This window comes from Mustela putorius, unplaced genomic scaffold (assembly GCF_011764305.1).
Source record: "Mustela putorius furo isolate JIRA1106 unplaced genomic scaffold, ASM1176430v1.1 tig00000508_pilon_pilon_pilon, whole genome shotgun sequence".
NCBI classification, from domain to species: Eukaryota; Metazoa; Chordata; class Mammalia; order Carnivora; family Mustelidae; genus Mustela; species Mustela putorius.
The window spans coordinates 2,820,448-2,848,267 of NW_025421402.1; the positions used below are offsets into that span (position 1 = coordinate 2,820,448).

Here is a 27,820-nt window from a genome sequence, read left to right on the forward strand (position 1 = left end):
CTGTCAAATGAGGTCAAAGGACACCCGCCTCGTATGACCGCCGGAAAGGTTAATGAGACCGTGAAGACCACGGCTCGCTGAGCGGAGCTGGCATAGGAGCTCAGAGACTCTTAGCCTCACTGGCACACAAATCTGTTAGTTGACACGGTTCATACCACCGCGACTGCCAGATCCTCTTCTGTCTCCATGAGTTCCCTGAGACAAGGACCGTGTCTTCCTCATCCCCAAGTTGCTCTGCCCTTGCCCGAAGCCCAAGCAGATGGCAGGCATGGCGTGCAGCCCCTGGGACCTCAGGCCCACCTCTCTGTCAGCTCTAACTGTGGGAGCTTATTTGTGTTAGTAACTAGGAAAGCTCATTTGAATTGTTAAATCGTCTCCTTCTATGACCCTTCCTGATTCTGCCCTCTGCACCAACACAGCATGTAGGAGCACAGTTCCTTTATGCCTGATGGGACTTCAGCTTCTGGAGGACGGCCACGGTCTTCCCACTTAGTCTTGCCTTGACTAAGTTAATCCCCCAGGGACTTTGACCATTTCTCAAGTTGTGGCTTCTACTCGCTCACTATCCCTGGTTCACCTCCTCTGAATACAGTCCAGCTCACTACTCTGTCTTAAGAAGATGTCCTTCCTGGGGCACTTGGGTGTCTGACTCTTGATTTCGGCTCAGGTAGTGATCTCAGGGTCATGGGTTCAAGCCCCGCTTCGGGCTCTGTGCTGGGCATGGATCCTGCTTAAGATTTTCTTTCTCAGGGGGCCTGGGTGGCTCAGTTGGTTAAGCATCTGCCTTCAGCTCAGGTCGTGATCCCAAGGTCCTGGGATAGAGCCCTGCATGGGGCTGCCTACTCAGCGGAGAGCCTACTTCTCCCTCTTCTTCTGTCTGCTGTTCTGCCTACTTCTGCTCTCTCTCTGTCTCTCTGTCAAATAAATAAGTAAAATCTTAAAAAAAAAAAAAACTCTGTCTCTCCCTCTGCCCCTCAACCCAGGACTTGGGTGTTCTCTTTATCTCTCTCTTTCTCCGAAGATATAAAAAAATAAAAGTAAAAAGATTTTCTTTCTTGCGCGTGGTGTTCACAACTGGACAGGGAATTACAGTGGGGGACCAGCCAGTGTGGAGAACTGTTTGATTACCAGCTCCCATTTTTAAGGCAGCCTCCACCCTAACTCCAACATGGTAACTCTAACACGTACTAACCTAGCACAGTAACGAGGCTGCCTGGAGGGGACGTGCGTGCTCAGTTACAGGACAAGACAAGCAAGTCTCAGATGAAAATTGGCCGTGAAGAACAGACAATGCAAATAATCCACATGTGGATAATAGGAACAGAACTCTTTTCACCCAAGAGTAGAACAGATGTGCAGGGCTGCTGGGATGACCTGTGCCGAGCAGAATGAGCTGGGGATGGCAGCTTAAAGAGGTGGGCATTTGGAGAAAGATGGGGCTTGATTGTCACCAAGACCTGGCCCCCAAGCCACCTTCTGGTCTCACCTCTCAGATGACCTGGAACTGGACGAGCTCCAGCTGGAGATGGAGGACACAAAGCCACACCCCAGTGTCCAGTGCAGCCCCATTCCAGGTAAGATGGGTGCCTTGGCACGGGGTTGGGGGCAGGACTGGGGAAGGAGTACCCAAGTATTTAGATGAGATGCTCATTCAGCCTGGCATGTTTATAACCATACTTCAGGCGCCTTCTCTGCCTAAAAGCCAACATTCTGAGGGGAAGACAGCCTCTTCTGGTGGTTCTTGGGGACAGTAGGGGAGGGGCGACAGCGGGGGGAGGGAAGTCAAAGCAAAGACCAGCCAATGAGAAGTTAAACATCCTAGAGAAAGTCTCTCATTGAAGAGAGAAGCAGTGAAGAATGTCTTGACCCCATTGTTCTGGGTGGTGTGTGGCACTGCTTCTGAGCGTCCCCTCAGTCTAAGAGTCACAGAATCCTAGAGTCAGATGGGCCTCCGAAAGGTTGCCTTCTCCACCCCTCTCTGCTCTCTTTCTTAAAACTCTCCAGCGTGGAAAAACTCCACAGTACCCCTGGATAACTCATTATAGGACTGTGCAGCCCTTACAGCTGAGAAAATGTCCTATAGAGTCTCACCTGAATCTTGCTGAAAAGAAAGAAAGAGAACTCTATTTCCCTTTGATGCAGTGAGGGAAGAAGCCCCTTCCCCTGGGTATAAAATCCTAGCAGGCCACCCCCCAGAAGGCAGTAGCACATTACTTAAGCCAGGACAGGAACTGTTGGGAAATAACAGAAAGCAATGAACAGTGTGCTTCTCTATTTCTCCTCCCCTCCATTTTCCCGTTTTATATCTGTCTTTGGTTCGTGTCCCTTGGCCGCTATTGCTGTCTCTGAGCTAAAACAGTGCTCAAGGACTGCCAGCACCTGCTCGCAGCACTCAGTGGCTATAGCACGCCCTCTAGTGTCATCCCAGAGCAAGAACACCAATGCAGTCTGGAGGAAACAGGTGGTGTTTTCGTCCTGACTTGGAAACCCACAGGCTTCACACTGCCACAGAAATTTCGCCTCTGAAAACCAATAATCAGCAGTGATGAGGTAAAAGAGGAGGCTCCAAAAGGCAAAGTCTAGCTTGAACTTGCTTTAAAGATAGATCATACAAATGGTCAGATAAATTATGGTACATCCATATGAGCAAGTATTTACTACGCAGACATGGAAAACACGTTTTGGAGGAAGATAAAGATTTGGGAAAGTGTGTATAATAAAATTTTAACTTAAGAAAGGGAATTAAAGCCTATATGTGGAAAATCCCAGTTTAGTTTAAAAACATATATGTTTGTATGTATCTTTTAAAAAATGGGAGGAGACATACCAAAACGATGAGTTCTTTTGGAGAGGTGGAATGATAAGCAGTTTTAATTTTTCCATGTTTTATTTTCCAAACTTTCTGCAATGACCATCTATTATATGGTAGTCGGAAAAAAATATGTTTAAAAAATAGTTCCCACAAAAGCCTCTCAAATTCCCAAGCTTAGACTAGAAATACATTGCAGAAGAGGAGTCTGAAGCCAAAAGAAATGAAGACATAACGTGTCCAAAGTTACAGGGTGATTTAAGGACAGAACCTGAGGGGAGAGACAGAAAACACCACCATCACAACCATTTGCGCAAAACCAGGTTGGAAAAACCCAGAGTCATCTGTGTTTTCATTTACTTATTATGCTTTTTTTTCCGAATACCGATTGACTCTGTGAGTACCGACCGTGGTCTCTCTCCCCACCACAGAGCAAGGGAAAGCCAGCCAGGTACAACACGTCATCCACGGTGGGATCCCTGGGCACTGACTGGGAGAAGCAGAGCCTGGGGATGTGGACTGGTCACTCTCCGGGAAGCCCCACACCTCTGTGTCTCCAGCTCTGCCGTATCCCAGTTCAGATGCCCCCGTTTTATGGCACACTCCTGTATGCCGTCTCATCCCTTCCTTGCTCCGAAATGCTTTGGAAAGTCTGCTTTGCTGAACGTTTCCTCAATGCCTGGGTTTGCACTATGTACTTTGTGTACAAATTTGCTTATTACGTGTTTCTATTTCTGCATGTATTGGGTGAGTGTTCCTTGCATTTGCAGCTCCTTGGAAGAAGAGCTGTGTATATGTCCCCACTGCCCCGTACCCCCCACCCCACCTGGCAGTCCTCAGAGACCAAGTCAGCCCCTGTCAGCCCGGGGGTTGTTGGGGACAGAGGCTGGGTCAGCCTCCCCAGCCTCATCCCAAGCACCTAGGCCCAGCGGCCTCGGACCCAGGGGTAACGTCTCATCCCCTCTCCTGCAGGCCCCTTCAAGCCCTGTGAGCACCTCTTCGAGAGCTGGGGCATCCGGCTGGCTGTGTGGGCTATCGTGCTGCTCTCCGTGCTCTGTAATGGGCTGGTGCTGCTGAGTGTCTTCGCAGGTGGGCCTGGCCCCCTGCCTCCGGTCAAGTTCGTCATCGGTGCCATCGCGGGTGCTAATGCCCTAACCGGCATATCCTGTGGCCTCCTAGCGTCTGTCGATGCCCTGACCTTTGGCCAGTTCGCCCAGTATGGAGCCCGCTGGGAGATGGGCCTGGGCTGCCAGGCCACAGGCTTCCTGGCCGTCCTGGGGTCCGAGGCTTCCGTGCTGCTGCTTCTCACCTTGGCCGCAGTGCAGTGTAGCGTCTCCGTCTCCTGCGTTCGGGCCTACGGGAAGGCCCCCTCCCTGAGCAGCGTCCGAGCAGGGGCCCTGGGCTGCCTGCTGCTGGCCGGGCTAGCCGCGGCCCTGCCCCTCGCCTCCGTGGGAGAGTACGGGGCGTCCCCGCTCTGCCTGCCCTACGCTGCGCCCGAGGGCCGGCCGGCCGCGCTGGGCTTTGCCGTGGCCCTGGTGATGATGAACTCCTTGTGCTTCCTGGCCGTGGCCGCTGCCTACATCAGACTCTACTGCCACCTGCCGCGGGGCGGCTTCGAGGCCGTGTGGGACTGCGCCATGGTGCGGCACGTGGCGTGGCTCATCTTTGCCGACGGGCTCCTCTACTGCCCTGTGGCCTTCCTTAGCTTCGCCTCCATGCTGGGGCTCTTCCCTGTCACCCCAGAGGCCGTCAAGTCTGTCCTACTGGTGGTGCTACCCCTGCCTGCCTGCCTCAACCCGCTGCTCTACCTGCTCTTCAACCCCCACTTCCGGGATGACCTGCGGCGCCTCTGGCCCTGCCCAGGGACCCCAGGTCCCCTAGCCCATGCTGCTGCCAGCGAGCTGGAGAAGAGCTCCTGCGATTCTACCCAGGCCCTGGTGGCCTTCTCTGATGTGGATCTCATTCTGGAAGCTTCTGAGGCTGGGCGACCTCCCGGGCTGGAGACCTATGGCTTCCCCTCAGTGACCCTCATCTCCTGTCAGCAGCCGGGGGGCCCCAGGCTGGAGGGCAGCCATTTTGTAGAGCCAGAGGGAACCCACTTTGGGAACCCACCACCCTCCATGGATGGAGAACTGCTGCTCAGGGCAGAGGGAGCCATGTCAGCTGGTGGGGGCCTGTCAGTGGGCAGGGCCTTCCAGCCCTCTGGCTCTGCCTTTGCCTCACACTTATAAATGTCCCTTCTCACTCTTTTCTTCCCATGTCTTCCCTCCCCTCTCCTCCCATTCCACGAATGATGGCTGCTTGTAAAATAAATTCAACCAAAACTCCACAGTGTGATCCACAGCAGGATGGCCCAGTCCCGGGGCCCTGGGCTCCACTGGTCTCCTCTCTTCCATGGCCATCTCCAACATGTGCTTCTTGGCCTGGGGTCCTCCCCTTGGTCTTCCTCTGGGCCTCTTCCCTCTCACATCTGAAGCTGTGGACCAGAGATCTGGACATCTGTCTGGCTGAGGAGAATGAGGGATGAGGGAAGCACAAAAGAGTGACTGGGATGGGGAGCCGAGCAGGTCAAGGATCAGGGTACAATGGGCAGGGGGGCCTCACCGGGAAATAATAATAATAAGGGGACCGCCAAAGGCATCCAGGCATCTGCCCTTTGACTTGCGGATTGGACACGAAATGTCTCCTGTGTCCTGTTAATCTCAAGATAGGACATGCAAAAAGACTGTTCAAATCAGTTTTAGAAGATACGACACATTCTGTCCCTTTCTCAGAGAGTCACAGTGCATATTAGGCCAGTAACGGCTGCCAGAATTCCCACAGTGGTAAAGTCTGTTGAACTTTGTTTAACCCACTTCCCTAAAATATTTGACAACAGGTTTTTGTTTGGTTGGTTTTCATGGATTGTCCGTTAACGTCTCACAGAATGTAACACTGCTCTCTCCTGGGGCCCCTCATGTCTACACCACTTAGTGTTTTCCAGTGACCTCACAAGTGCCACCGATCCTAGAAAACCCCTAGGGCAAAGATGATTCCATCAAGTGGAAAAGACTTTCCACACTACTTTCCCATCCTTCTTGCTCTGCTCTGGGAAGGATGGGGAAGAGGCTGCCTTTAGCCCCGCTCACTGGGGCAGGGATTAAGAGATCCCGCACGGGGTCCCGCCTCTTCCCAAAGCCCAACCACCAGTGCAACTTCTGCCCTTAGTAAGAGAGCGTGTCCCCGGATCCTGGCAGGGTACACACAGGGAAGTCAATGACTGCTTGGCTTACTTCTGGCTCTGACTTGCCTTCCTGTGGTTCTCCACCATAAGCCTCTTGCCAACTCCTGCCACAAGCCTAGTTTCTTTGCATCCCAGGCCCTGCCTTCTCTGTGGGACGGGGAGCCCCTGGCCAGCAAACTAGAGGGATCTTTGCATTGTATGTGTTATTTTGTAGGAAGCATTATAGAAATCTGGGGTCCCTGGATGCTCCAAAGAAGCATGACGCTTCTGCCTCTCCCATCATAACCTTCCTACCTTATGGTTTACCAGGTGCCTCTGAGCATTCTAGCGCTCCCCACCCCAAACACACATGCATTCAATCTCAGGATGAGGAGGTGAGAGCTAGAACATTCTTGGAGACACAAAAAGGGAACCCAAGGCTCAGAAAAGGGGTTCTACTATTAAGACAACTCTGAGAAGGTCCTTCCTAGCCTGCAGTTTATCTTGTCATCTGTCTCCCCACTGCCCCTGGTGCCCAGTGGAAATGCTAATGCATGTCCCCAAGGCTGACTAGGCTGGGGATGGAGGGATGAGGCAGAGACCGTGAGTGGAACTTGGCGTATTTCTAAACCTCATTTGACCAGCAAGTTGCCTGGACTCTTACAGGCTCTGGAGCTAAATGTGCTGACCTTGTGATCACCCACCCACCCTGTGGCTCCTAGCATAGGGTTAACCTCAGAGTAGGCACTCATTGGATGATGGGGAATTCATTCAGCAATTGGTTGAGAACCCCTGGCTCCTGTTTTCTAGGGCTGATGAAGAGCCTTTCATGGGAGGAATTTGCTCTACGTTGGGTACTGGGAGTTGGTGACTGTTATGTGGAACGTTTCTCAGAGGTGCCCCAGGGATGTCAAAGTAGGTGAGATTTGGGGGAGCCTGGACTTCTAGGAAGTCCTTCAGGCCCTTCCTCACAGCCACCCCCACCCCATGTGATCACTTTCCCCCTTGGGGCCAGGGAGCTAGTGTTGAGTGGAATGTGGAGTGAAGTGGCCGCGTGTTGGAGGTTTAGGAGTCATGGGAACAGTCCCCTACAGGTGGCCTCTTCTGTGAAAAGGGCGCCAGTGTTGTTTGGCTGCAGGCTCTTGGGTAGCACCACTGTCCTCTTATCATTTACTCCCAAAGATCTGGGCATGTGCCAAGTCTGGCCCTTCTGGACAGAGGAGAGGTGTGGCGGAAGGGAGTGGAGGCATTTACCATGAGCTATTTTCATTATTCAAAAAGCCTAGTTGATGCTGTACATTTACCCAAAATAAGGTGGCGAAGTAGTTTCTTTGTTTCTGACAGACTTTCTAGCAAGTCAGTATGTTACTCTTTTGGTTATCTCCATTATAATCACTAGAAGACTATAAAGTTTTTATATGTCTTTGATGAAACCCAAAATCAAAAACCAAATAACTCAAGTGCATGTGAAATTTTCCAAAATGGTGTCCATGGGGACGAATCCATGCAAAGGGCCGTGATGGTAGAAATGCTGCGAGCTGCTGACTTGGGATGTCCTCCCCAGGCCTCCGTGCGTTTTGCCTTGGCAAACAGTGCCAACCACAGTCTCTTCTCAGACCAACTATATTCGACCAAGGTTTTTAAAGCACCTCTGCACATATCAAGAGGAAAACTCCTTAATTCAGTAATGAGATTTGACGACTGTGGATTAACAGAGCCTCTGGTTACGCCTTCTCTTTGCCTTCCTCTCCCTACCTCTTGCTCCTCAACCTCCTTCCGAATTTTCCTTTTCTAAGAAGAATAAAAGGTTTGAGGATTGAGGGAGGGGAAAGAGGAAGAGTTTCCAACAATTAGTAGGGCCTGAATGAGTGAGGATGACGGGAAGTAGCTAGAATCCTTGATCCTGTCTGGCACCATCTCCTCTAACTACCTCTGCTCTGGTGTAGCAAGTCCTTCCACCCACCCTGTGTCCCTCACATCACTTCTGGGTTCCCCGCCCTGTGCCCTCTCCAGCTGTGTGAAGTGTAAGAATTGTCAAGATGTAAATATTTGGATTCTTCTGTACAATAAAGCACCAGTGAGGTATCATGTGTGTCCCTTGACGCTTTTCTGCTGCTGCCGATAGCTCTGTGGGGGCTCCGCCAGAGGTGGGGCTGCCTTGAGAGAGGAGTGACCAGAGAGTCCAGGCTCTTCCTCACCCCGTCCCCTGAGTACTAGGGCATCGGGGGCACAGCCAAGGAGGCGCAGATTGGAAGTTTAGAGGGATCAGAATCCATTTGGCTCACCCGTGTTTACCTGGCCTTTGGGGCTGGACCTGGGTTAGGTAGAAAACAATCCAGAGAAAGCAGGCAACATGGTAGACTTGCTGTTACCCAGCCCCGAGCATCGTCTCAGACCCAAAGCCTATTCCTGGGGTTTCCTGATTCTGTGAATCCCAAAGAACCCATCAGCTTCCTTCCCTCTACTTGGGCAACCTTCTTCACCCAGTCTCTGCCTTGAAAATCTTCTCCCTGAAGCCTTGACCCAGAATGGGATGATGTCCCTGAGACAAGCAGGTAGGCCCCTTCTAGAGGTAAGGGAAAGAGAGTGAGTTGAGTAAAATGCCAGTCATGACTGGGAAAGAGAAGTGAGCCCGTCAGGGCCTTACTGGCCTAGTGCCCAACTTCCTTCTGAGAGGCCAGACAGTGCCTTCAGGAGCACCCTTCTTCCACCCTTACTGAAGTTAGAATTCCAAACCCCATCCATCCTTGTGGCCCAACTGCCGGGAAGGCCATTCTGTTGCTCCTGCCGGACTGGACAGAGACGGAGACACAGGGGCTAACTCAAGTAAGTACATGTTCCCTGACAGGGTCTGTGGGGAGCAGGAAGGCAGGCAGAATCTCAGGAAATCGAAGACCAGCATGGCTGCAATGGGCCATTCTGGATGAGAGGCCATTCTGAGATCCAGCCAATGGGAGTCTGTGGTCTGGAGCCCACCAGCAGCAAGCAAAGCTGCCCTCTCTAGGCCTGCTTGGATATCTGTCTGCCTCTCACCACAGTCCACTGCTCCTCCTCACCCCCTTTTTACCTGGAGTAAGTAGTACCCGTGCATGGTTCGAATAAAACCCATCTGTTTAACAGTCCCCATTTGCCCATTTGCAATTCCCCCGCTGGTCGCCCCTGTTGTAAGTTTCTTCTATATCCTTCCAGACTCTCTTCATGCATATACAAACAAAATGCATATATATTCTTACTTCTCCTTTCTGCCCAAGGTAGCAATACCACAATTTCGCTTCTGCGGAATTTTTCATCTATTAAGAAAGCTCAAAGATCTTGCCTTACCAAAATGCTTTCTCTTTTTTTTTTTTTTTTTACAGTATCTTACTTTATATAGATGTACCCTGAATTTTATTCCCTTCTTATGGAAATGTGACTGCTTAATCTTTTGGTTCTACAAACAAGGCATCAGGTAACACCAGACCAACATCATTTAGCACACGTGGAGGCATATCTGTAAGACACAGTCCCAGACATGGAATTGCTGGATCAAAAGAGGGTTCTAGATCTTGTTCCTGAAGCCGTGGAGCCACACGCATGTGTGGGCGGTAGTGCGCTCTGGGAGGGCGCACTGTGGCCCCGGGCGTGTGTGGGACTCCGGGAGGCAGGTGTCTTCACTACTACGGCTGCGGGAGGGTAGGGGGGGTTGCCACGTGAACCCCGCCGCTGCTCCCTCTGCCTGCGAGGCGCCTCTCAGGCCTGTGGCACTCCCGGCCGTCCAGCCAGCCTCCTCGGTGTGGGGCATTCTGGGCCGTGGGTCTGGCAGGAGGGAAGGGCAGGCTCCATGGGGCCAGTGCCTCAGAGGGGCCGAGATGAGCCCCAGGTGAGGCTTGCATCCGGCCCGGCATCATGCCCCTGATGGGAGTGAGTCACAAAAGCAAAGTGTTTTGTTTATTTTATTTTATTTATTTATTTATTTTAAACAACAAGAGTTTTAGTTAATAGCATCTTTCTTTTGACTCATTTTTTCTTTTGACTCATAGTCTACATTTGTTCATAACTTTTGCTTATGTGGGCCTCACGATGACCTGTTCTTCCTTAAGCGCTCCTCTAGGCATCCTTTCTTTCGGCTTCCATTCCTGGCTAATTGCCCTGCTTTCTTTTGGTATTTTCCTGGAGACTGAGGGAGAATCTGACTAGCCCAGCTTCCTTTCCTACACTAGGTCAAATCACAGGTCAGTGTCAACCAATGCACTGACCACTCTGTCCAGGTGCCTGTCCCAGGCCACTAAATTGTAGCGCATGAATGGGTATGTTTATGTGGGATCCTGTGGGACAAAATGTGTGGGCTCAGAGCCGCCCCTGGAGCAAGGCTGTGGGCTCCTTCTCCCAGAATGGACAACTTGCATCACAGGAAGATTCCACAAGAGCAGGGACTGTGTTGGTGTCTAACTGCTGTTGTGTCCTCCGTCCTTTCCACAGGGCCTTGAACAAAAAGATGCTCAATTAATTTCTTCTGGGGATAAAAAAAATTAAGAAATTAACATATCTAAGTAGTCCCTAAAAATTCTATTTCCCAGCCTAATGGGGACATCTGGCCAGAAGATGCCAATAACACAGAACAACAGACAGCTTCTTGTGTGAACTACATTTATGTTCCTGAGAACTGGCACTCCATTCAGTCGCTCTGTGTCAGGCCCTTCGGGCATGTCCTTTCTCTTTCTAAGGAAACAGAGTGGGCAGCTATTTCTGTGGTGAGATTTGAAGGGCCATCAAGTTCCCTGACCCCCCTTCTCTGTGACAGCTCCTCCCTTGGCTAGCACAGTGGCTGAAATGCCACCATCATTGTTCCTCATTCCTTCAGCTTAGGTTCCCTGCCTGGGGCATCTGTGGCTTCAGCCTGCCCAGTCACCGCTTCCCTTCTTCCACGAGCAGTAGCTTGGCTTTTCTAAAGGCAGTTGTCCCCACTGCTCCTTAATGCCTCTGGTTCAGGTGGGGTTGACTCCTCTCCAGGTTCCAGAGGTGGGATGTGAGGCAGTCTTTTCAGTGTATTCTATTCCTGGCCACAATGACTGGTCTAAGTATGGGCTCTTAGCTCAAGTCCTTGTAAAGACTTGCCTGATGGTACATTGAAACTTCTCAGTTTGTGAAACAAGGTCTGTCCCTGGTAAATAGGTTTCTTGGACACACCCCACTCTGATCACCTCCTCTCCATGGCCCAGGAGTAAACTCACTGAGCTCTTACCAACTCTTAGGCTGGAGAGGGCAGTTTATAGAATGGGAATAAGGAAGCAAGGAGGATTGTCAGGCTAGACTGTCGGGTGGAGATAGTGGGAGGCTGGGGGGAGGCCCCAGGGGGTAATACAGGGCCAGAGAGTGCTAGAGGAGTGGGGAGAATGGAAAGGGCAGATGAGAAGGTAGCTGAGACCAAACTCATTTATTTCATCGCTGACCCTGACCCCCACAGGCTCCGGCCTTGGATCCCACAGGTAGTTTGAGAATCACAGAACTGCCAGGTATCAGCACTAGGAGACACCTTGGAGGTCATGGGCCAACGGGGGAGGGAAACCTAGACATTCCCCCCAAAAGGAACCCTATCACCACCTGACCCTGTTAGGCAGTTCCCCAGACATAACTCCCAGGTCTGGAGAGAACCTAGTAAATAAATAAAAACTCACCTTAACCACCCTGTGGGATCATGGGGAAAGGCAAGCAGAGGAAACTCACCAAGGGAGAAATACTGGAGTGGGGGTGGGAAGGGGGTGGGGGGAAGAGACATTGGAGAAGCTATTGTCCTTGATGGGAACGGAGAGTTGGAGAAAAGGATGGGCGCTCACTGGGAGCCATGGTAGGAGCCAGGGCAACCTGCCAAGAATGAGAAAATGGAACGTGCTCTTTCTGGGCATAGCACATGTGCGTCCATCACCCCAGGCTCAGCCCAGCCTCTCCCCGGCTTCACTGGCAGCCTTATGCGGGACTCCAAGCTGCCCTGCAGCCTGCCATCCTGGGGATCGTGTTCTGAAACCACAGCACCCCACCCATCCCCCACCCCGTTCTTCCCTCCCTCAGGCCGCCCCAACCTAAACAAGACAACCTGGGCAGGGGGGCCACACGCTGTTGGAAAAATACACACTTAGCTGGAAAAGGAGCTTTATTTGTGTGTGTTGAATTCCCACAGCAGCCGAAGGATAAATAGCTAGTCCCCAGCCTTAGCTTAGAAACTGCCCACAAGGTGGGTGGTAAAATCTGTTCTTATTTAGATAGCTTTTGGGGAGAGGTGGGGAGAGGGAGTGGGGGCAGCAGGAGAGGGGACCTTGGAATCTACAATGTTTATATGATCAGTCACGGAGGTCATCTCTCCTCTTTAATTAGGGGTTTGAAGCTGGGAAACTTCGCTCAGCTTGCTTGTCCTAGGAGCAGAGCAGACTGGCGAGTAGGCAAGGGGCACAACATCTCTTTGGGGCCCGGTTGAGGTTGGACCACTATCTTGTCTCCATCCAGTCTCCAGCTAAGCACTCGGTAAACGTCAGTACTGTGCCAGGCCCTGTACTGGGCCCTTTATGTGTATTATCTTAGTCAATCAGTAAAACAACCTCAAGAGTTAGCTACTATCATTATCTCCCTGTTCTATGGGAGAAACCCAAAGCACAGAAGGATTGAATAGCATACTGAGGGTACACAGCTGGTAAAGCAGTGCAGCCGGGACTGGGCTGGGGTCGCCTTGACCCCAGTAACCATGCTTTTAATACTTTTGCATTGTTCCTTGGGTGGGGTAAGGACCTGGGCTTTTCTCACTCTCATTTTCTTTTATTTCTGTTCTCTAGCCCAGGTCCTCTGTACTTGCTATGTCAGAGAGTTGGATAGATAACTTCTAATCATTTTTGGCATTATTTTTCTTGCATTAGAGAGAGAAGTTTCTTGTTGCCACTATATCCCCAGCACTTGGAACCAGACAATGTACACACAATGGACACATTTTGTGATAGGTACAAATGCCATGAATTAAGTCATGGGCTATAAGCTAGAGTGCCTGGGACTTAAGGTGCTCCTTTAGATGGGACACACAAGGACTTTCTGGGGCAGCTATATTTAGCTGAGACTATCATGGACGATGTAGAAATCCCTGAAGAAGGAATGAGCTAGGTGTGTTCAAGAGATTAGAAGTGACTCATACGGCTGGAGTGTAGTGTATAGGATAGAGGGTATGCCACAAGGATGGACAGATAAAGCAAGCAGGTGCTAGATCAGGGTCTTCTGGCCCAGGGAAGGAGACTGGATTTTCCACCCCACTCCCCAAGTGGCAAAAGGAAGCCACTTGGGAGTGTTTCAAGCAGGGGAGTAAAATCTGGCTTTGACATCATTTAAAGATTATTCTTGCTGCTCTGAGAAGCATGGACTGTTGAGGGTCAAGGCTGGAGGCAAGGAGACATGGTCAGGTGACTACAGTAAACGTGAGATCAGAATGGCTTACACTAGTGTTAGAAGAGGGAGGGACAAGTGACTGGTAGAACTGACCAGACCTAGTGATCAGTTGTGGAGGGGGTTTGTCCCATAGGAGGGGCTTCTTTTCCTACAACTCTTCCCTAAGTCCAGCTTACATTTCCCGTCTGGCTTCACCCTGATCAGTCAGCACATGGCATTTCGCTGGCCAAAGCGACTGGTTTCAGGGTGGTCCCATCAGAGGAACTTTCTTGCTCCACAGCCTGCTGGGTGTGAATTACAAAGCACATGGCCCTGAGTGTGGCTAGGAGTCACTCTGAAAGGGGACTATGGGGAGTGAAGACAAAGTTTTTACTCTGGATGGCAGGTGGAAAGAGACTGAAATCTTGGTATTGTCGAGCCTCTGAACACATCAGTTCAGATGCTCACCTTACTCCTAGACTTTCCATTTATTCCATTAGAACTTCTCATGTTGCATTGTCACCAGTCCGAGTCGGATTTCACTAACAGCTGAAAGCGTCCAAACGGATATACTAATGTTACCTAGGAACCCCAGATCTGGCTTAAATATACATGAATATAGAGAAAAACCTGGAATAAAATCATTTCTGGGCTTTAAAAAGAACTAATTTTGAGAAGTGGGCTTAAGAATTCCAGAGAAGTGGGAAGTTGATGAAGTGGGGGATACAAAAGAAATTTATATTTTCAGTTTATGCCATCATCTGTCATTAACGGATTAAAAAATTCACACTTCCTGTCTTGTTTGCCTTGAGTCCGGCACCACACATGTCATGTGGCAGGCTGTGCTGGGTGAGGACATACGGTAATGCCTCTTCCGAGAAGCGCTGTTTTACGTACACAGTGCCTAGCCGAGGTATAAAATCACTGCTCCGGGATAGAACTGCTGCACTGGGATGCGGACAGGGACATTCCGGTCCTTATTTTCGACGAGGACTCCTAGTATCTACATTCTTCAGAAAGCCCTTCACTCAGCATGGGCAGCCTCTTTCCGCTTTAAGTGATTTCTGCTCAAGTCCATTTTATCTGCATCTCAATAGAATACTAAAGTCTAAGTAGATTATAAAATCATGAGTCAGGGATTCAAGTTTGGCATCCATCTGTACAGAATAGTACCTGCCATAAAAGGAAGCTAGCGACAGAAAGTGATCACAAAAATCTTTATTTAAATTTGTCTGATTACTTGGTTAATCTCATGTCTGATTTTTTCCACTGTTATGAAATCACGTGCACAATATTTGGTACGCAGCAGGTATTCAATAAATATTTATTACCATGGTAATTCTGACCAGCTGTGTAAATCACAAAAAGTGAAAACCGCAAAAAAATTAACAAAAGGGCCCATTACCTTATTCCCACATTCTGTTAAGACTTTTGAAAACCTAGAATCCTTGAAAGCCTGGTGGTAACTGAATTGTTTCCAACAGTGATTTTACATCTACGTCAAACATTCGGCGTCCCTAGTGATGTTGGTAAGTTGGCAAAATAAAAGACAACAATTCCAAATATTTTAACATTCTTATTATATAGCTTTCTGGACAGTTTGCTCCCAGACACACATTCAGGATAAACACACACTCAACATTAAGTGGTTATTTATTTTTCAGGTTTAAAAGGTTTCAAACTATGTATGTACAAGCTAAATAAAACAAACTAGCCTCAGAGAATCAATGTAGAGCAGAATCCATAAATACACAAGGTCTGTTTTATAGGACAAGAAAGATGATAACGTCATCAAATACAAGGAAAAACATCCAAGAGAGAGGCAGGCAGATTAGACCATCTTAACAAAGCATATATTAACTAGGACCAGGACAAACCCCTACAGGTCAGAGCAAAATTTCTTTTCTATGCCTCCCAGCTGCCTGGCTTTCCTTTTCTGGGTTGTGTTGCGTACTTCTGAGTCACCAGCCTCTGGCAGATCATCAGGCATCTCTCCCTCATCAGCCTGAGAAGGAGCAGATAAGGTAAAATGTGAGGTTCACACCAGGAACCAGGATGGAAACAATGAAGTGCTGTAATATTATTTCCAAGTACTTCTTTGTGATTTCTTGTATATGATTATTTCCTTCAAATGCATCTTTCTCAATCTTTTGTATGTGTTAAATTTTTATTTCTTTTCACAAGTAACTGTTACTTAACTGAATCTGAAGGATGTTCTAACTCAGCAAGAACCAGAATATGCCAATCTTTCTGTTCCTACAATTTATAAATTGTTAAATGAGGAAGTTCCATCAACTTAAACTGGAGAAATTTTCCTTCTTCCTTCTATGAATGGTCCCATAAGAAATGTTAATTTCCCTCTCTTTCCTATTTCTCTCTCACTCCTTCCTGATTCCTGCAATAGTCCTTTCTTGTATTAAAAAAGAAAACTTTAAAAAAAGAATTAGTCACCTCTATCTAACCTTGCTACCTCCAAGAATATAAAAAAATTAAGCAGATGCTGCCTGCCCTCTAGTGTTGTCAAAGATGAAAAAATATACTGTTGGTTGAGCTACTAGGCTATTTTGTTGAATACCTATTTAGAATGTTGTAATGCCTGGGAGGCTCAGTGGGTTGGGGGCTCTGCCTTCAGCTCAGGTCATGATCCCAGGGTCCTGGGATTGAGCCCTGCATCAGGCTCTCTGCTCAGTGGCGAGCCTGCTTCCTCCTCTCTCCCTCTCTGCCTGCCTCTCTGCCTACTTGTGATCTCTGTTTGTCAAATAAATAAATAAAATCTTTAAACAACAACAACAAAAAAGAAAGTTGTAATAAGAGAAAGGATCAATCAGCTACTCTAGAATACAGTACAAATTTGGCAAAGTTAATAACCACTTATGCATTTACAGATAAATACACTTTTAACAGGTTAACAACGGAAGCAGAATCAGAACTGTACAATCATCATACCTTCTGTTTCTGTTTTGCATGCTTCTCTGTCCACTGCCTGGCATTCTTGAGGAAGACTGGCTTATTATATTTAAATTCAGAGGACTGAGACAAAATCAAAGACAAGTCAATGGAGAGAAAAATGATGTGTAGTGATTAAGTTGCAGCTGCCATAAACGAAAAGTCAGAGGTATGAAGAAAGTAGGACGTGTGCTGCAGAGGCAAAAAGGATACTTACTATGTCGGCCATAAGTGGGTCATCAGGGTTGGGTTCAGACATGAGCAGCTGAATAGAAGTCAGGACGGTTGCAATGTTGAGGGATGGTCTCCAGGCACCCTATACACAGACAGACAGGGAGCTGCTTTTGTATTCCTAAGAGTGTGATACTCTAATTCAAGTTTTATAGATGAGAACCACAGAATGTTGTGTCCACCCTTTACCCACCACTCACTTTTGGTGGCAATTTGAGGACATCTAAACAAATCCTTCCAGCAGAATCAATGTTTGGATGATAGATCGGAGTCAGAAATCGGATCTGAGGAGGTTCAAAGGGGTACCTTTGAAAGCACAGGACAATAGAGGATTTTTATTAAAGTACTTGTTTCTTTATAAACATATTTATAAAGAGCTTCCTGGTGACTCATCAGGGTTGCCTTTGAGAGGCAAATTTTTTTTCTCAAATTTTTATTATGAAAACTTACAAACAATAGAAAAGTTGAAATAACAGCATTACAAACATTCCTGTACCCACCACCTAGATCAAGGCACTTTATCCTGTGAATGCTTCAGCACATATTTCCCAAGAATAAGGCTGTTCTCCTATATAACTGCAATACTATCAATATATCTATAAAAAAATTAAAAATATATTCTCCAATATCATCTACTATTCTTATTTCCTTAATTGCCACCCCCCCCGTTTTTTTACAGAGAAGTTTTAAAAAACAGAATCAAATTAAAATTCATACATTGCGTTTTTATTTTTTTTAAAGATTCATTCATTTAAGTGAGAGTGAGCACGAGAGTGAGCGTGTGCATGTACAGGGGCAGGGGGAAGGGGTAGAGGGAGAGGGAGAATCTCAAGCAGACTCCCCACTGAGCACAGAGCCCAACACAGGGCTCAATACCACAACCCTAGGATCATGACCTGAGCCAAAATCAAGAGTCAGACAGTTAACTAACTGAGCCACCCAGGTGTCCCCGCTGCATTTGGTTATTATGCCTTTTTAGTGAGACACAAACCTTGGAAAATTCCCAGCCGATTTTTAGAATTGATATATCACATGATTATCAAGCTACTTCTCTCAGGACATTAACAAGTTTGGCCAGAATCTGATCTAGTGAAAAGACATCTACATGTCAACAGTTAGACATTCATTTCTTCTCTTCCCCATTCTGCACAAAACTACAACTACAACTCACCCAATGAGAACCTTAAAGGAGACTGAATTAAGAGGGTCCTTAACGTAAAGACAGAAAGTAGAATGGTGGTTGCCAGGTGCCGAGGGGAGGAGGAGCTGGCAAGTTACTGTTGAATGGGTATGGAGTGTCAGTCTGGGAAAATGAAAAGGTTTTGGAGGTGGATGATGGTAATAGGTGATTAATAATGTGAATATACTTAATGCCATGAACCAAGCAGTTAAAATGGCTTAAATGATCAATTTTATGTTATGTATATTTTAGCACGATGAAGAAAAGAGGGGCCTTAGATATGATCTAGCTCACTTTTAGAGAAGGAATTTGAACTCCAGAGATAAAATAACTTGCCCAGAAGTCACATTACATCATAAGACTAGGATTAAAACCTAGGACCTTTAACTCCTATACGTAATACTCTACTACATTACCCTATCTTTCAATAACCATACTCTACCCTATAAGTTTAGAATCTAATTCACACTGGGCACCTGGGTGGCTCAGTTAGGCGTCCAACTCTTGATTTTGGCTCAGGTCATGATCTTTGGGTTTTAAGATTGAACCTCACATTGGGTGTGGAGCCTGCTTAAGATATTCTCTCTCTCCCTCTGCCCTTAGCCCACTCTGCATGTGCTTGCTCTCAAAAAAAAAAAGAAAGAAAAGGAAAGAAAAAAGAAAAAGAAAAAGAAAAAAAAATCTAACTCACACTAACCTCTCAGGAATGGTAACTTCCAGTTTGAAAACACCTTTTTCATAAGGTGTGTCAGCTGCACCTAATATTACTTTAAAGAAAAAAAAATTAAGAGGTAATCAGATGATTTGAACGATCACAAAAGCTGGTCTAGGACAGTAATTCTCTCTTAGGGCTTTAAGAAGTTTCTCATGCAATACACCAATGTAGCCAAAATGTTGATGGTGTCAAACAAAGGACAGACAGAAGATCAAACAGAAGTTGGACAGTACTGACCACAGATCAAATATAAGCCGCAGTTTTGTTTTGTCTGTACTGCAGTATTCTTATTATTTATGTTTCCTGTCTGGCCTCACAGATATTTGAGATGGTGAGATTTGGTCTAAACACTGCTTCAGAGCTAATGCCCTGAATCTTGGGCATTGAATCATAATCTTGGCTATGAATCAGCAAAAGGTATAATAAAAGGCCAATGAAGAAATGTCAAGCAAACCTCTTATACACGTAAACAAATTAGGTTTAGAACGCTGGTAAGGTAATTTGACCTTGCCACTGTTCTCTACTTTAGAATATACAAATGTTCAGATTTCAGCATAATCTTCAATAGGGTCTTTCAGCATAATCTTCAATAGGGTCGTCATACGCATGACATGATACCTACGAGCTTGAAGATCATCCATTTTGTCCTTGTCTTGCCAGCAAGTGATGCCTGGGGGTGGCTCTGTGGCTAACAAGTTCAGTTCTCTCTTTAGACGTGAAGCTCTCTGCATGGTCCCCAAGTAGAAGGAACTGTACACGGTTCACTGCACCACACTAGAAGCTGGCTGGGATTCACTAGGGAGAAAAGGGGCAACCATGAAACAGTCAGCAAAGGTGACTCGAGTTTTTAGCACATGGCTTCAGTTTAGTGAAAAGCAAAACAAATTTTTCATTTTAATCTCTATTCTAAGAAAGGAATCTGAGTTTCTTCCATTTCCTTCCTGTTATCTATTCAAGCACATTTTAAAAATAAAGATTAAAGGGGCCCCTAGGTGGCTCAGTGGGTTAAAGCCTCTGCCTTCAGCTCAGGTGATGATCTCAGGGTCCTGGGATGGAGCCCGGCATTGGGCTCTCTGCTCAGCAGGGAGCCTGCTTCCACCTTTCTCTCTGCCTGCTTCTCTGCCTACTTGTGATCTCTGTCTGTCAAATAAATAAATAAAATCTTGGGACACCTGGGTGGCTCAGCTGGTTAAGCAGCTGCCTTCGGCTCAGGTCATGATCCCAGCATCCTGGGATGGAGTCCCACATCGGGCTCCTTGCTCCGCAGGGAGCCTGCTTCTCCCTCTGACTCTGCCTTCCACTCTGTCTGCCTGTGCTCGCTCTCACTCTCTCTCTCTCTGACAAATAAATAAATAAATAAAATCTTTAAAAATAAAATAAAATTTAAAAAATAAAGATTAAAAATGCGAAGCATTCTACAAACAATAAAAACACAAGTTTCCAATTAACATGTTTCCACTGATAAATTATAAACTTATGAGGTAGAGCCTGCGTCTAATTTTGCCCCCCCACTACATCCTCAGTATACCTGGCATAGAAAAGGCTTGACAAATATTAGCTGTGGGAGGAGGTCTATATATGCTTTGTAAGGAGAGCAAGGAATGATGATGGAGATAGTCTCACTCTGAGATATTTGTAAGTGAATGCTTAAATGTGTGAGGTTTTCTCCATGTATTTTGGATGCTACATCCTCCCAATTCTTCAGTATTTCCAATCTTTTTCCCATCAACATTCAAATATGCTCAAAATCTCTCTCATCTAAAACAAACACCCACACACTCAACACTCTTTCTAACTCTAGTTTTCCCTTTAGCTGCCAAAGGATACCGATCTTTTGATATTATGAGTTACATATACTATCTCCCAGTTTGTGGCATGTCTTTCCACTTTATTCATGTCTTTTGACAGTCGCACAACTATTAACTTCAACATAATCAATTTTAAAACTTTTTCCTGTACACTTACACTTTCATGTATTAAATTTTTCCTTATCCCCAAACTTAGATATTTGTTTAAATCTTCTAAATGTTTCACAGTTTTGCTTTCACATTTAAGTCTTTAATCCAGTAGGAATTGATTTTTGTGTATAATGTGAGGCAGAGGTCCAATTTTGGATCTTTTCCTCCATATGAAGAACCAATTGTCCTAGTCCTTTTTATTGGAAAGTCCACCATTTCCCTGCTGATATGGTCATAAACTAAATTTGCATATATGTGTGGATCTGTTTTGGGATTTTTCAGTTTGTTCCACTGATCAACTGTTTTAATTACTGTAGCTTATTAATAAGACTTGACATACAGCAAGTTGGGTTCCTCCACCTTGTTCTTTTTCTTCAGGAATGTCTTGGTTATTCTTTTTTTTTTTTTAAGATTTTATTTATTTATTTGACAGACAGCAATCACAAGTAGGCAGAGAGAGGGGGGAAGCAGGCTCCCTGCTGAGCAGAGAGTCTGATGCGGGGCTTGATCCCAGGACCCTGACATCATGACCTGAGCCGAAGGCAGAGGCTTTAACCTGCTGAGCCACCCAGGCACCCCTGTCTTGGTTATTCTTGATCCTCTGCTCTTCTATGTGAGTTTTAGAATCACCTCATATAAATCCACACATATATACATCTCAGGATCTGGTTCTCAGCTTTGTAAACTGAAAACCGGACTTGGCAGTAAATCTAGATTCGGTAGGGCTTACTCACAAAGGCTTAAACGCTAAAAGGTCAATTTATTAATTTGTACAACTATGACACAATTTTTAATTTTAATCCCATTCCCTCCTTAAGCTATTTCTATTTGGAAAACTAATTATAACGAGAAAATTACCCGGTGGGCACAGACTGTCATTATTAGATGGTTGTTATGATAATCATACACTTAGATTGAGGCCATCTATCTCCACCACCGGGATGTTTAAAGGAGACTAACTTTGTGTATTGGTTAGGTAAAGACATTCTCTTGAATTGTGCTGCAGACAGAACGGTCCTTTGGACCTTCTTTTTCTAATCTCCAGGCTTGCTGCTCCTTCACACCTCAAAAACTCTTCCAGAAATATTTAAATAAGATTAATAATACAACAGGTGAATTCAATTGTCAAACAGAATTACAAGACAAGTCTTTCATGTAAATTATTCTTTAAAGTACTTTCAAATTTCCTTAGACCCTCATAAGACCATCTTTTGGAGGCAAGTATTTCATTGGATAATTGAATTAATTAATTAATTCCATTGGATAATTAATCTCGCATTTTATATACAGATCCTTACTACTTTTCTCAGGAAGCAGATGCTGAGAAAGCAACCACAATAAGACAAGAATCCACAAGAAACAGAGGGTACCTTTATATAAAATGAGAACCCAGGGGAAAGGGATTAGAACAGGGGTGAGGAATTTTAAGCAAGACAGTTTCTCTTATGGGGGCAACCAGACCCCAGCCTCACTATATTAACACAAATTGGTATATGGCACTCCTTGGCTCAAAAGCCATCAATTACTGAGTATTTTCTGGGCACACAGGTTCTTTACAATCAAACCCCAACTTCATATCCTGTAACTACTCCCCACAAACTTAGGCTTCAGCCACACCAACTTTTTTTTTTTTTCCTTTTAAGATTTTATTTATTTATTTGACAGACAGAGATCACAAGCAGGCTGAGAGGCAGGCAGAGAGAGGAGGAAGCAGGCTCCCTGCTGAGCAGAGAGCCCGATACGGGGCTCCATCCCAGGACACTGGGATCATGACCTGAGCCGGAGGCAGAGGCTTTAACCCACTGAGCCACACCACACCGACTTCTTTTTGCTGCCCACTAAGAATCTCATTCTCTTTCACACCTACAGACATTACACATGAAATAATCACTTTTTGCCTTTCTCTAGTAATGCATCCCAATCCTTCACTCCTTTCAACTGTCACCCTCTATGCGCTTCCACACCAACGTGCACCGGAAGTTGTTATTCATCTCTGACAGCTTCTTCTCTTGCGGCAAAAATCCCTGGAGGACGGGTGTAGTCACCGTATTTTAATTTCTAAGACAGCTATGCCACCAGTATGCAGCCTGTTAGTAAGTCTGAATAACTAGCGGAGGAAACGTGGGTTGGGGACCAGATGGTGAAGAAGGCAAAACGGCCTGCGCGCGGCCCGCAGCGAGCGCCGGGCGGCGACGTCTCTTGCCCGGGGGCACACCCCTCTCTGCCGGGCAAGGGGCGGCTCGGACAACTCTGGCCGCCGCGGGGCTGTGGAGATTCCAGCAGAGCCTCCGCTCAGGAGCCGCTTCAGGAATCTCCCACATTAGGCAGAAACAGGACTCTGGTCCCTAAGACTCACAGGGACCGCCGCCAGGATGCTTTCTCTCTGTCGGGGAACCAGAAAACAGCCCTCTTACCTGTGCGTACCCACCTCACCGCGTCGCGGCGCGCGGCCCAGCAGCTATCCACACCTGCGCACGCCCAGTCTGTTGGCGTCGCTCCGCCTCCCGCCACGAGGGCTTGCGATTGGTCCGCCGCAAGGCCCGGGAGAGGAGCGCAGCTCCCTATTGGCCAGCGTTCTGAATCTTGTTTCCGCTCACGCCGCTTTCAAATTAGAGCGCGCGTCGGACGCAGTCTCTTCGCCTCGTAGGCGGAGCTGTCTATCAGGGTGGGGGCGCTCGGAGGTTCCGGCCGGTTTCAGGACTTGGTGTGGCCCGTGTGGTGACAAGTTCGGTGACGAGGTCAACTGTCTTTGTCAGAGCGGGGAAGGAGCTGGGAATCGCCTCTTAGGAGGAACAGTGAAGGGAACCGGAGATATTTGGACTGGAGTAGGGACTGCGTGATACGTCTTCACGAGGAAACTTACTGCGTCAGAGGATGCATCTAAAGCTAGCGGTTGAAAGTTAAAGGGATGCAGATGAGTGTAGCCCAGTAAAGCATTCTAGCAATGAGATCCCTGCAGAACAGAACCGGTCACCTTGGGCCGCAGTGAACTCCTTCATCACTGCAAGAGTTCGACTGGAAGTTGATGAGGGATAGTGCAAAGGGGAATCCATGCCTTGGGTAGAAGCTGAGAATAGATGGCTTCGAGGTCTTCTTCCAACTCTAAAAGTGTGGTGCTACCTGACGAAGGAAGTACCTGTTTATGGCTAAGCAGCCTTAACTTCTCGAAGTTTCTGGGCTCCGTGAGCGTTTATGGGTGACTCGGACTTGACCTGAATCTAAAGGACGCGGCTGGAACTTGACTAGCGTTTGGGGATACTGGGGGTGGAAAAACACCAGCAACACATAACACGCGCCAAACCCTCCTCTCACTGCTTTCAGCACGGCCAGTCTTTCAAAACTTGCAAACCAATTTAATTCTGGCCACTGCCGTGATGTCTGCATTTCGTTCAAACTGGTGTTAAGTAGCACGTGGTTCCCCGAGTCCACTGCAGGCATGTTACCTCTTCTCCAGAGACCCATACATTCACTGGCACGCTGTCCGTGATTCTACCCTGGAGATCCTCACACTGGTTGTAAGAATGAATCGACTAAAGTAGCTTATGAATTACAAGCACAAGGAATCCTGGGACTGTCCAGTTTATTTTCCAGTCAGCTGCTGGGGGTTCGCATTTATTGTTAATATTTACTCGTTGTAGTCAAGTGTGTTCTGTCATAAATCTGGAGTTGGATGCTTATTTTGCTACTGGTACTTTGTTTTAATTCCTTCAATGTCTTTTTTTTTTTTAAATTAAGATTTTATTTATTTACTTGACAAAGAAAGAGACAGGGAGAAAGAGGACACAAGCAAGGGGAGTGGGAGACGGAGAAGCAGGCTTCCTGCCCACAGGGAGCCCGATGCAGGATGGGGGGCTGGATCCCAGGACCCTGGAATCATGACCTGAGCTGAAGGCAGATGCTTAACGACTGAGCCACCCAGGTAACCCCTTTTCAATGTCTTCTTTATTTTCTTCCTACCCCAAATGTAATTACAGTTCTGTCTTCAGAACTGAAACTGATCACTTCCTTGATCTCTGAGATCAAGGTGGTTCTCTGAGAAATTAGTCTTTAAAATGTCTCTTAGAAAAAGCAGGAACTTTGTTGAGTCTGGGGGAGAGGAGAGATGGTATCATAAAACAAGTAAATGCCAATAATTTTGGCAACTAAACTCAAAGGATTGAATAAAAGGAAAAAGGTAAAAAGAACTCCATAGGCTAAATGTACAGTTTCCATTTGTCCACCAGAGGGAGGTATGTTAATTGGTGAGACTAGAGGCCAGGCTGGAAATTTTTCCTTACCTATGTAGGGTGTCATTGCTTTTAAAAAGGGAGCATTTTAACATTATGACTTATTTCTTAAGTGTATGTGTGGGAAGTTATTTAACAAAAGTTTCTTCACACAAGAATATAGATGCATCGTAGCTGGCTCAGTACATTAAAAGCACAAAAATTATATTTTATTTATACACAGGATTATTTGCCAGGATTTATCACTTTTGCATAAAAAATTTTCTATATTTACTATATATTTATATTTACTATTTATATATTATTTATTATTACTATATATTACTACAAATATATACTCTCTATATCAAGTAAATCTAAACTATTTTGTTTGTTAATGGGCTGATTATATAAGTTTACTCTCAGAAAGTCCTGGGGGAAGATGTCACAGGAATAAAAGCTAATGTGATTTTAATTTTGAAAACCTTTTTGAGCCATTATACACAGATTAATTTGGGGGTTTTTTGTGGCATAACTTTTTTTTTTTGGTTGAGCCAGTTAAATTAATTAGATTATAATAATTATTACTTTCATTTATGCTAAAATACTTTTATTTATATTAATTATTACTTGCTTTTTGTAATCATGTAGCTGAAGATACATTCCTCTCCTTCCAGGTAGGGATGCACTTAAATTATCCAAGGAATTTAGGACAAGCTCCAAAGAGGGTATTATATAGTCTAACAACTTCAGTGGAAAAAAATAAGTAAATAAATTAAATATAGTAAGGAAGTATTTCCTGGAACTTCCTAATATTAAGATTGAATTCTTCCTGTTGAAATTTAAGTTTACTTCTTAAGAATAGAAGGATTTAACTTGAACTTGGCCAATTTTAGCATATTTATACAACTGGAGCCATGTAGTTCTTCTTCCCTGATTCTGAATGTGAAGATAGTATAACCAAAAGAAATGTAACATTACTGATCCTTCAAAATTTTACCCCTGGGGACGCCTGGGTGGCTCAGTGGGATAAGCCTCTGCCTTCGGCTCAGGTCCTGATCTCAGGTTCCTGGGATCCAGTCCTGCATCAGGCTCTCTGCTCAGCAGGGAGCCTGCTTCCTCCTCTCTCTCTCTCTGCCTTCCTCTCTGCCTACTTGTGTCTCTCTCTGTCAAATAAATAAATAAAATCTTAAAAAAAAAAAAGAAAGAAAGAAAGAACATTTTACCCCTGTCAAAAATTGTTATTACAAAATCATTATGTTGGGGTGCCTGGGTGGCTTAGTCAGGTAAGTATCTGTCTTTAGCACAGGTCGTGATCCCAGCGTCCTGGGATCAAGCAGGGAGCCTGCTTCTCACTCTCCCTCTGCCTTTCCCACTGCTTGTGCTCTTTCACTCACTCACTGTGTCAAATAAACAAAGTATTTATTTTTTTAAAAAGATTTTATTTATTTGAGAGAGAGTGCATGAGCAGGGGGAGGGACAAAGAAGGGGGGAAAGGGAGAAGCAGACTCCCTACTGAGCAGGGAGCCCGATTATGACCTGAGATGGATTGAAGGCAGTCGCTTAACAGACTAAGCCACCCAGGCATCACTCATCTTGATTGTTTTATTACACATTGTTATTCACTGTTTACAAAGACTCTGTAGTAAGAAAATTAATAGTTACAAAGTATTTAAGAATACCTAATTAAAACATATTTTGGACAGACACAGTATTCTTTTTTTTTTTTTAAGATTTTATTTATTTATTTGACAGATCACAAGTAGGCAGAAAGGCAGGCAGAGAGAGAGTAGGGGACGCAGGCTCCCTGCTGAGCAGAAAGCCGGATGTGGGGCTCTATCCCAGGACCCTGGGATCATGACCCGAGCTGAAAGCGGAGACTTTAACCCACTGAGCCACCCAGGCACCCCCAGAAACAGTATTCTTAAACATAGTATTTTACATGTGCATGTCATTTTTCATTTAATTCTCAGTTCATGTCAGGGGAGGTTGAGGCACCCACAAATGTTCACAATGGAATATAATAAAGTTTCCCTTTAGAATGTCCTAATCACTTTTGTAATAATTTTTAATGAAAAATTTTAAACACGCAGAAGACTATTTGAAAACTTAACCTAATAATTGTATATGCTCTCTTTCATTATGGACAGCACATTTAATTATATTTTGTCCAGGGCTAAGGCTGTGGGAGTAGGTATAGGCATTAAATCAATTATATGGGTTTTATAACAAAGTTCACTGTAAATATGAAAATGTTCTGCTTGCTGCCATAGGAGTTTAATATGCCCATTGTTGTCTTTTTGTAACTTTGGGGGGAAAATTCCCAAAAGACCAGGTATCCACTCTGTCTCCTAAGAATTTAAGATCCAGGAAAGGAGTAGAGAAGGAGGAGGGAGTAAGAAAGGAAATTACTATTAATTAGTATAGTAATGAACTGATATGTGCCAAATATAGTACTAGGTAGCCTTGCATGTATTATTTAATCCATAGGACTATTCTGTGAGGTATTACTATTCCCACTTTACAAATCAGGAAACAGGATCAAGGAAAACAAGTAACTTGTTTAGGGATGTGAATTCAATTTTAATTGAAAGCTTTCATGTTCTTTCCACCATGGTTGGATGCATCCTTTTCTGGATCTTTTAAGGTTTAAGAGCCTAAAATATAAGTGATTCATTGAAAGAATTTATGCATAATATATGACATTATGACAATATATGTATCCATGCTCCTCCTCCCCATGCACCTTTACATTTACTGTGATTAATATACGGTAATGTATTACACGCTATAATGTAAATAAAATTTAGATTTAGAACCATGGAATAGATTTGAGTTTTTCGAGTACTTTATGTCTAGTTTTCCCCAACAGAAAATAGGGATAATTACTGCTTCTTTTCCACTTCAAAGAACTGATGTGATAATTAGGGAGCCAAGATTAATCACAACAGGAATAAACTACAATTCCCGAAAGGCTCAAAGAGGCTGACGCCGGTCTGGGACACGGTTCCAGCTTTAGGGCAAAGGTGACCCCTCTGGCTCCCGCGGCCAAGTAGGGAGCAGCGGGTCCTCGCCTCTTCCCTGAGGCATCCAGGGATTTGTAGTTCCCTCAAGGCCATGATCTGCCGTTAGGGCCCGTCTCTCACTACAAGTCCCGTGATGACCAGAGGCGCGGGCAGCGCCTGCGTGTTGAAGCC

At 45.9% G+C, this 27,820-nt stretch overlaps 2 protein-coding genes across 6 annotated transcripts in view; one reads left to right on the forward strand and one right to left on the reverse strand.

Annotated features, from left to right (window-relative positions):
- The window catches only part of LGR6 (leucine rich repeat containing G protein-coupled receptor 6), a 119,421-nt gene extending 111,324 nt beyond the window's left edge, over positions 1-8,097 (forward strand). For both annotated transcript variants that reach the window (XM_004756296.3, XM_004756297.3), the window contains 2 exons: positions 1,494-1,574; positions 3,782-8,097. In XM_004756296.3, coding sequence (XP_004756353.2) covers positions 1,494-1,574; positions 3,782-5,040 — 1,340 coding nt within the window. In that variant the 3' untranslated portion in view covers positions 5,041-8,097. The remainder of the gene's footprint in view (positions 1-1,493; positions 1,575-3,781) is intronic.
- Positions 8,098-14,591: 6,494 nt separating this feature from the next.
- UBE2T (ubiquitin conjugating enzyme E2 T) lies at positions 14,592-22,918 on the reverse strand. Of its 4 annotated transcripts, none has more exons than XM_004756298.2 (7): positions 22,833-22,918; positions 19,083-19,255; positions 18,443-18,512; positions 16,766-16,871; positions 16,552-16,650; positions 16,335-16,418; positions 14,592-15,393 (listed from the first exon to the last, which is right to left on the reverse strand). In XM_004756298.2, exons 2-7 carry the CDS (start codon positions 19,189-19,191, stop codon positions 15,268-15,270), a joined length of 594 nt encoding a protein of 197 aa, XP_004756355.1. In that variant the 5' UTR covers positions 19,192-19,255; positions 22,833-22,918; the 3' UTR covers positions 14,592-15,267. The 4 variants fall into 4 exon arrangements, with proteins under 4 accessions (XP_004756355.1, XP_004756357.1, XP_004756358.1 ...); XM_004756300.2 differs by having other exon boundaries at positions 22,847-22,897; XM_004756301.3 differs by lacking the exon at positions 22,833-22,918 and adding an exon at positions 22,775-22,795.
- Positions 22,919-27,820: the final 4,902 nt, after the last annotated feature.

What these genes read in the sequence shown, in the direction of transcription:
- UBE2T (XM_004756298.2), bottom strand. Translation starts at nt 19,191, where the DNA reads ATGCAGAGAGCTTCACGTCTAAAGAGAGAACTGAACTTGTTAGCCACA. An exon ending in AATGGATGATCTTCAAGCTC is followed by an intron (nt 18,513 to 19,082) that starts GTAGGTATCATG and finishes TTTTCTTTAAAG; the next exon opens with TAATATTAGGTGCAGCTGAC. An exon ending in ATGCAAAACAGAAACAGAAG is followed by an intron (nt 15,394 to 16,334) that starts GTATGATGATTG and finishes GCTCCTTCTCAG; the next exon opens with GCTGATGAGGGAGAGATGCC.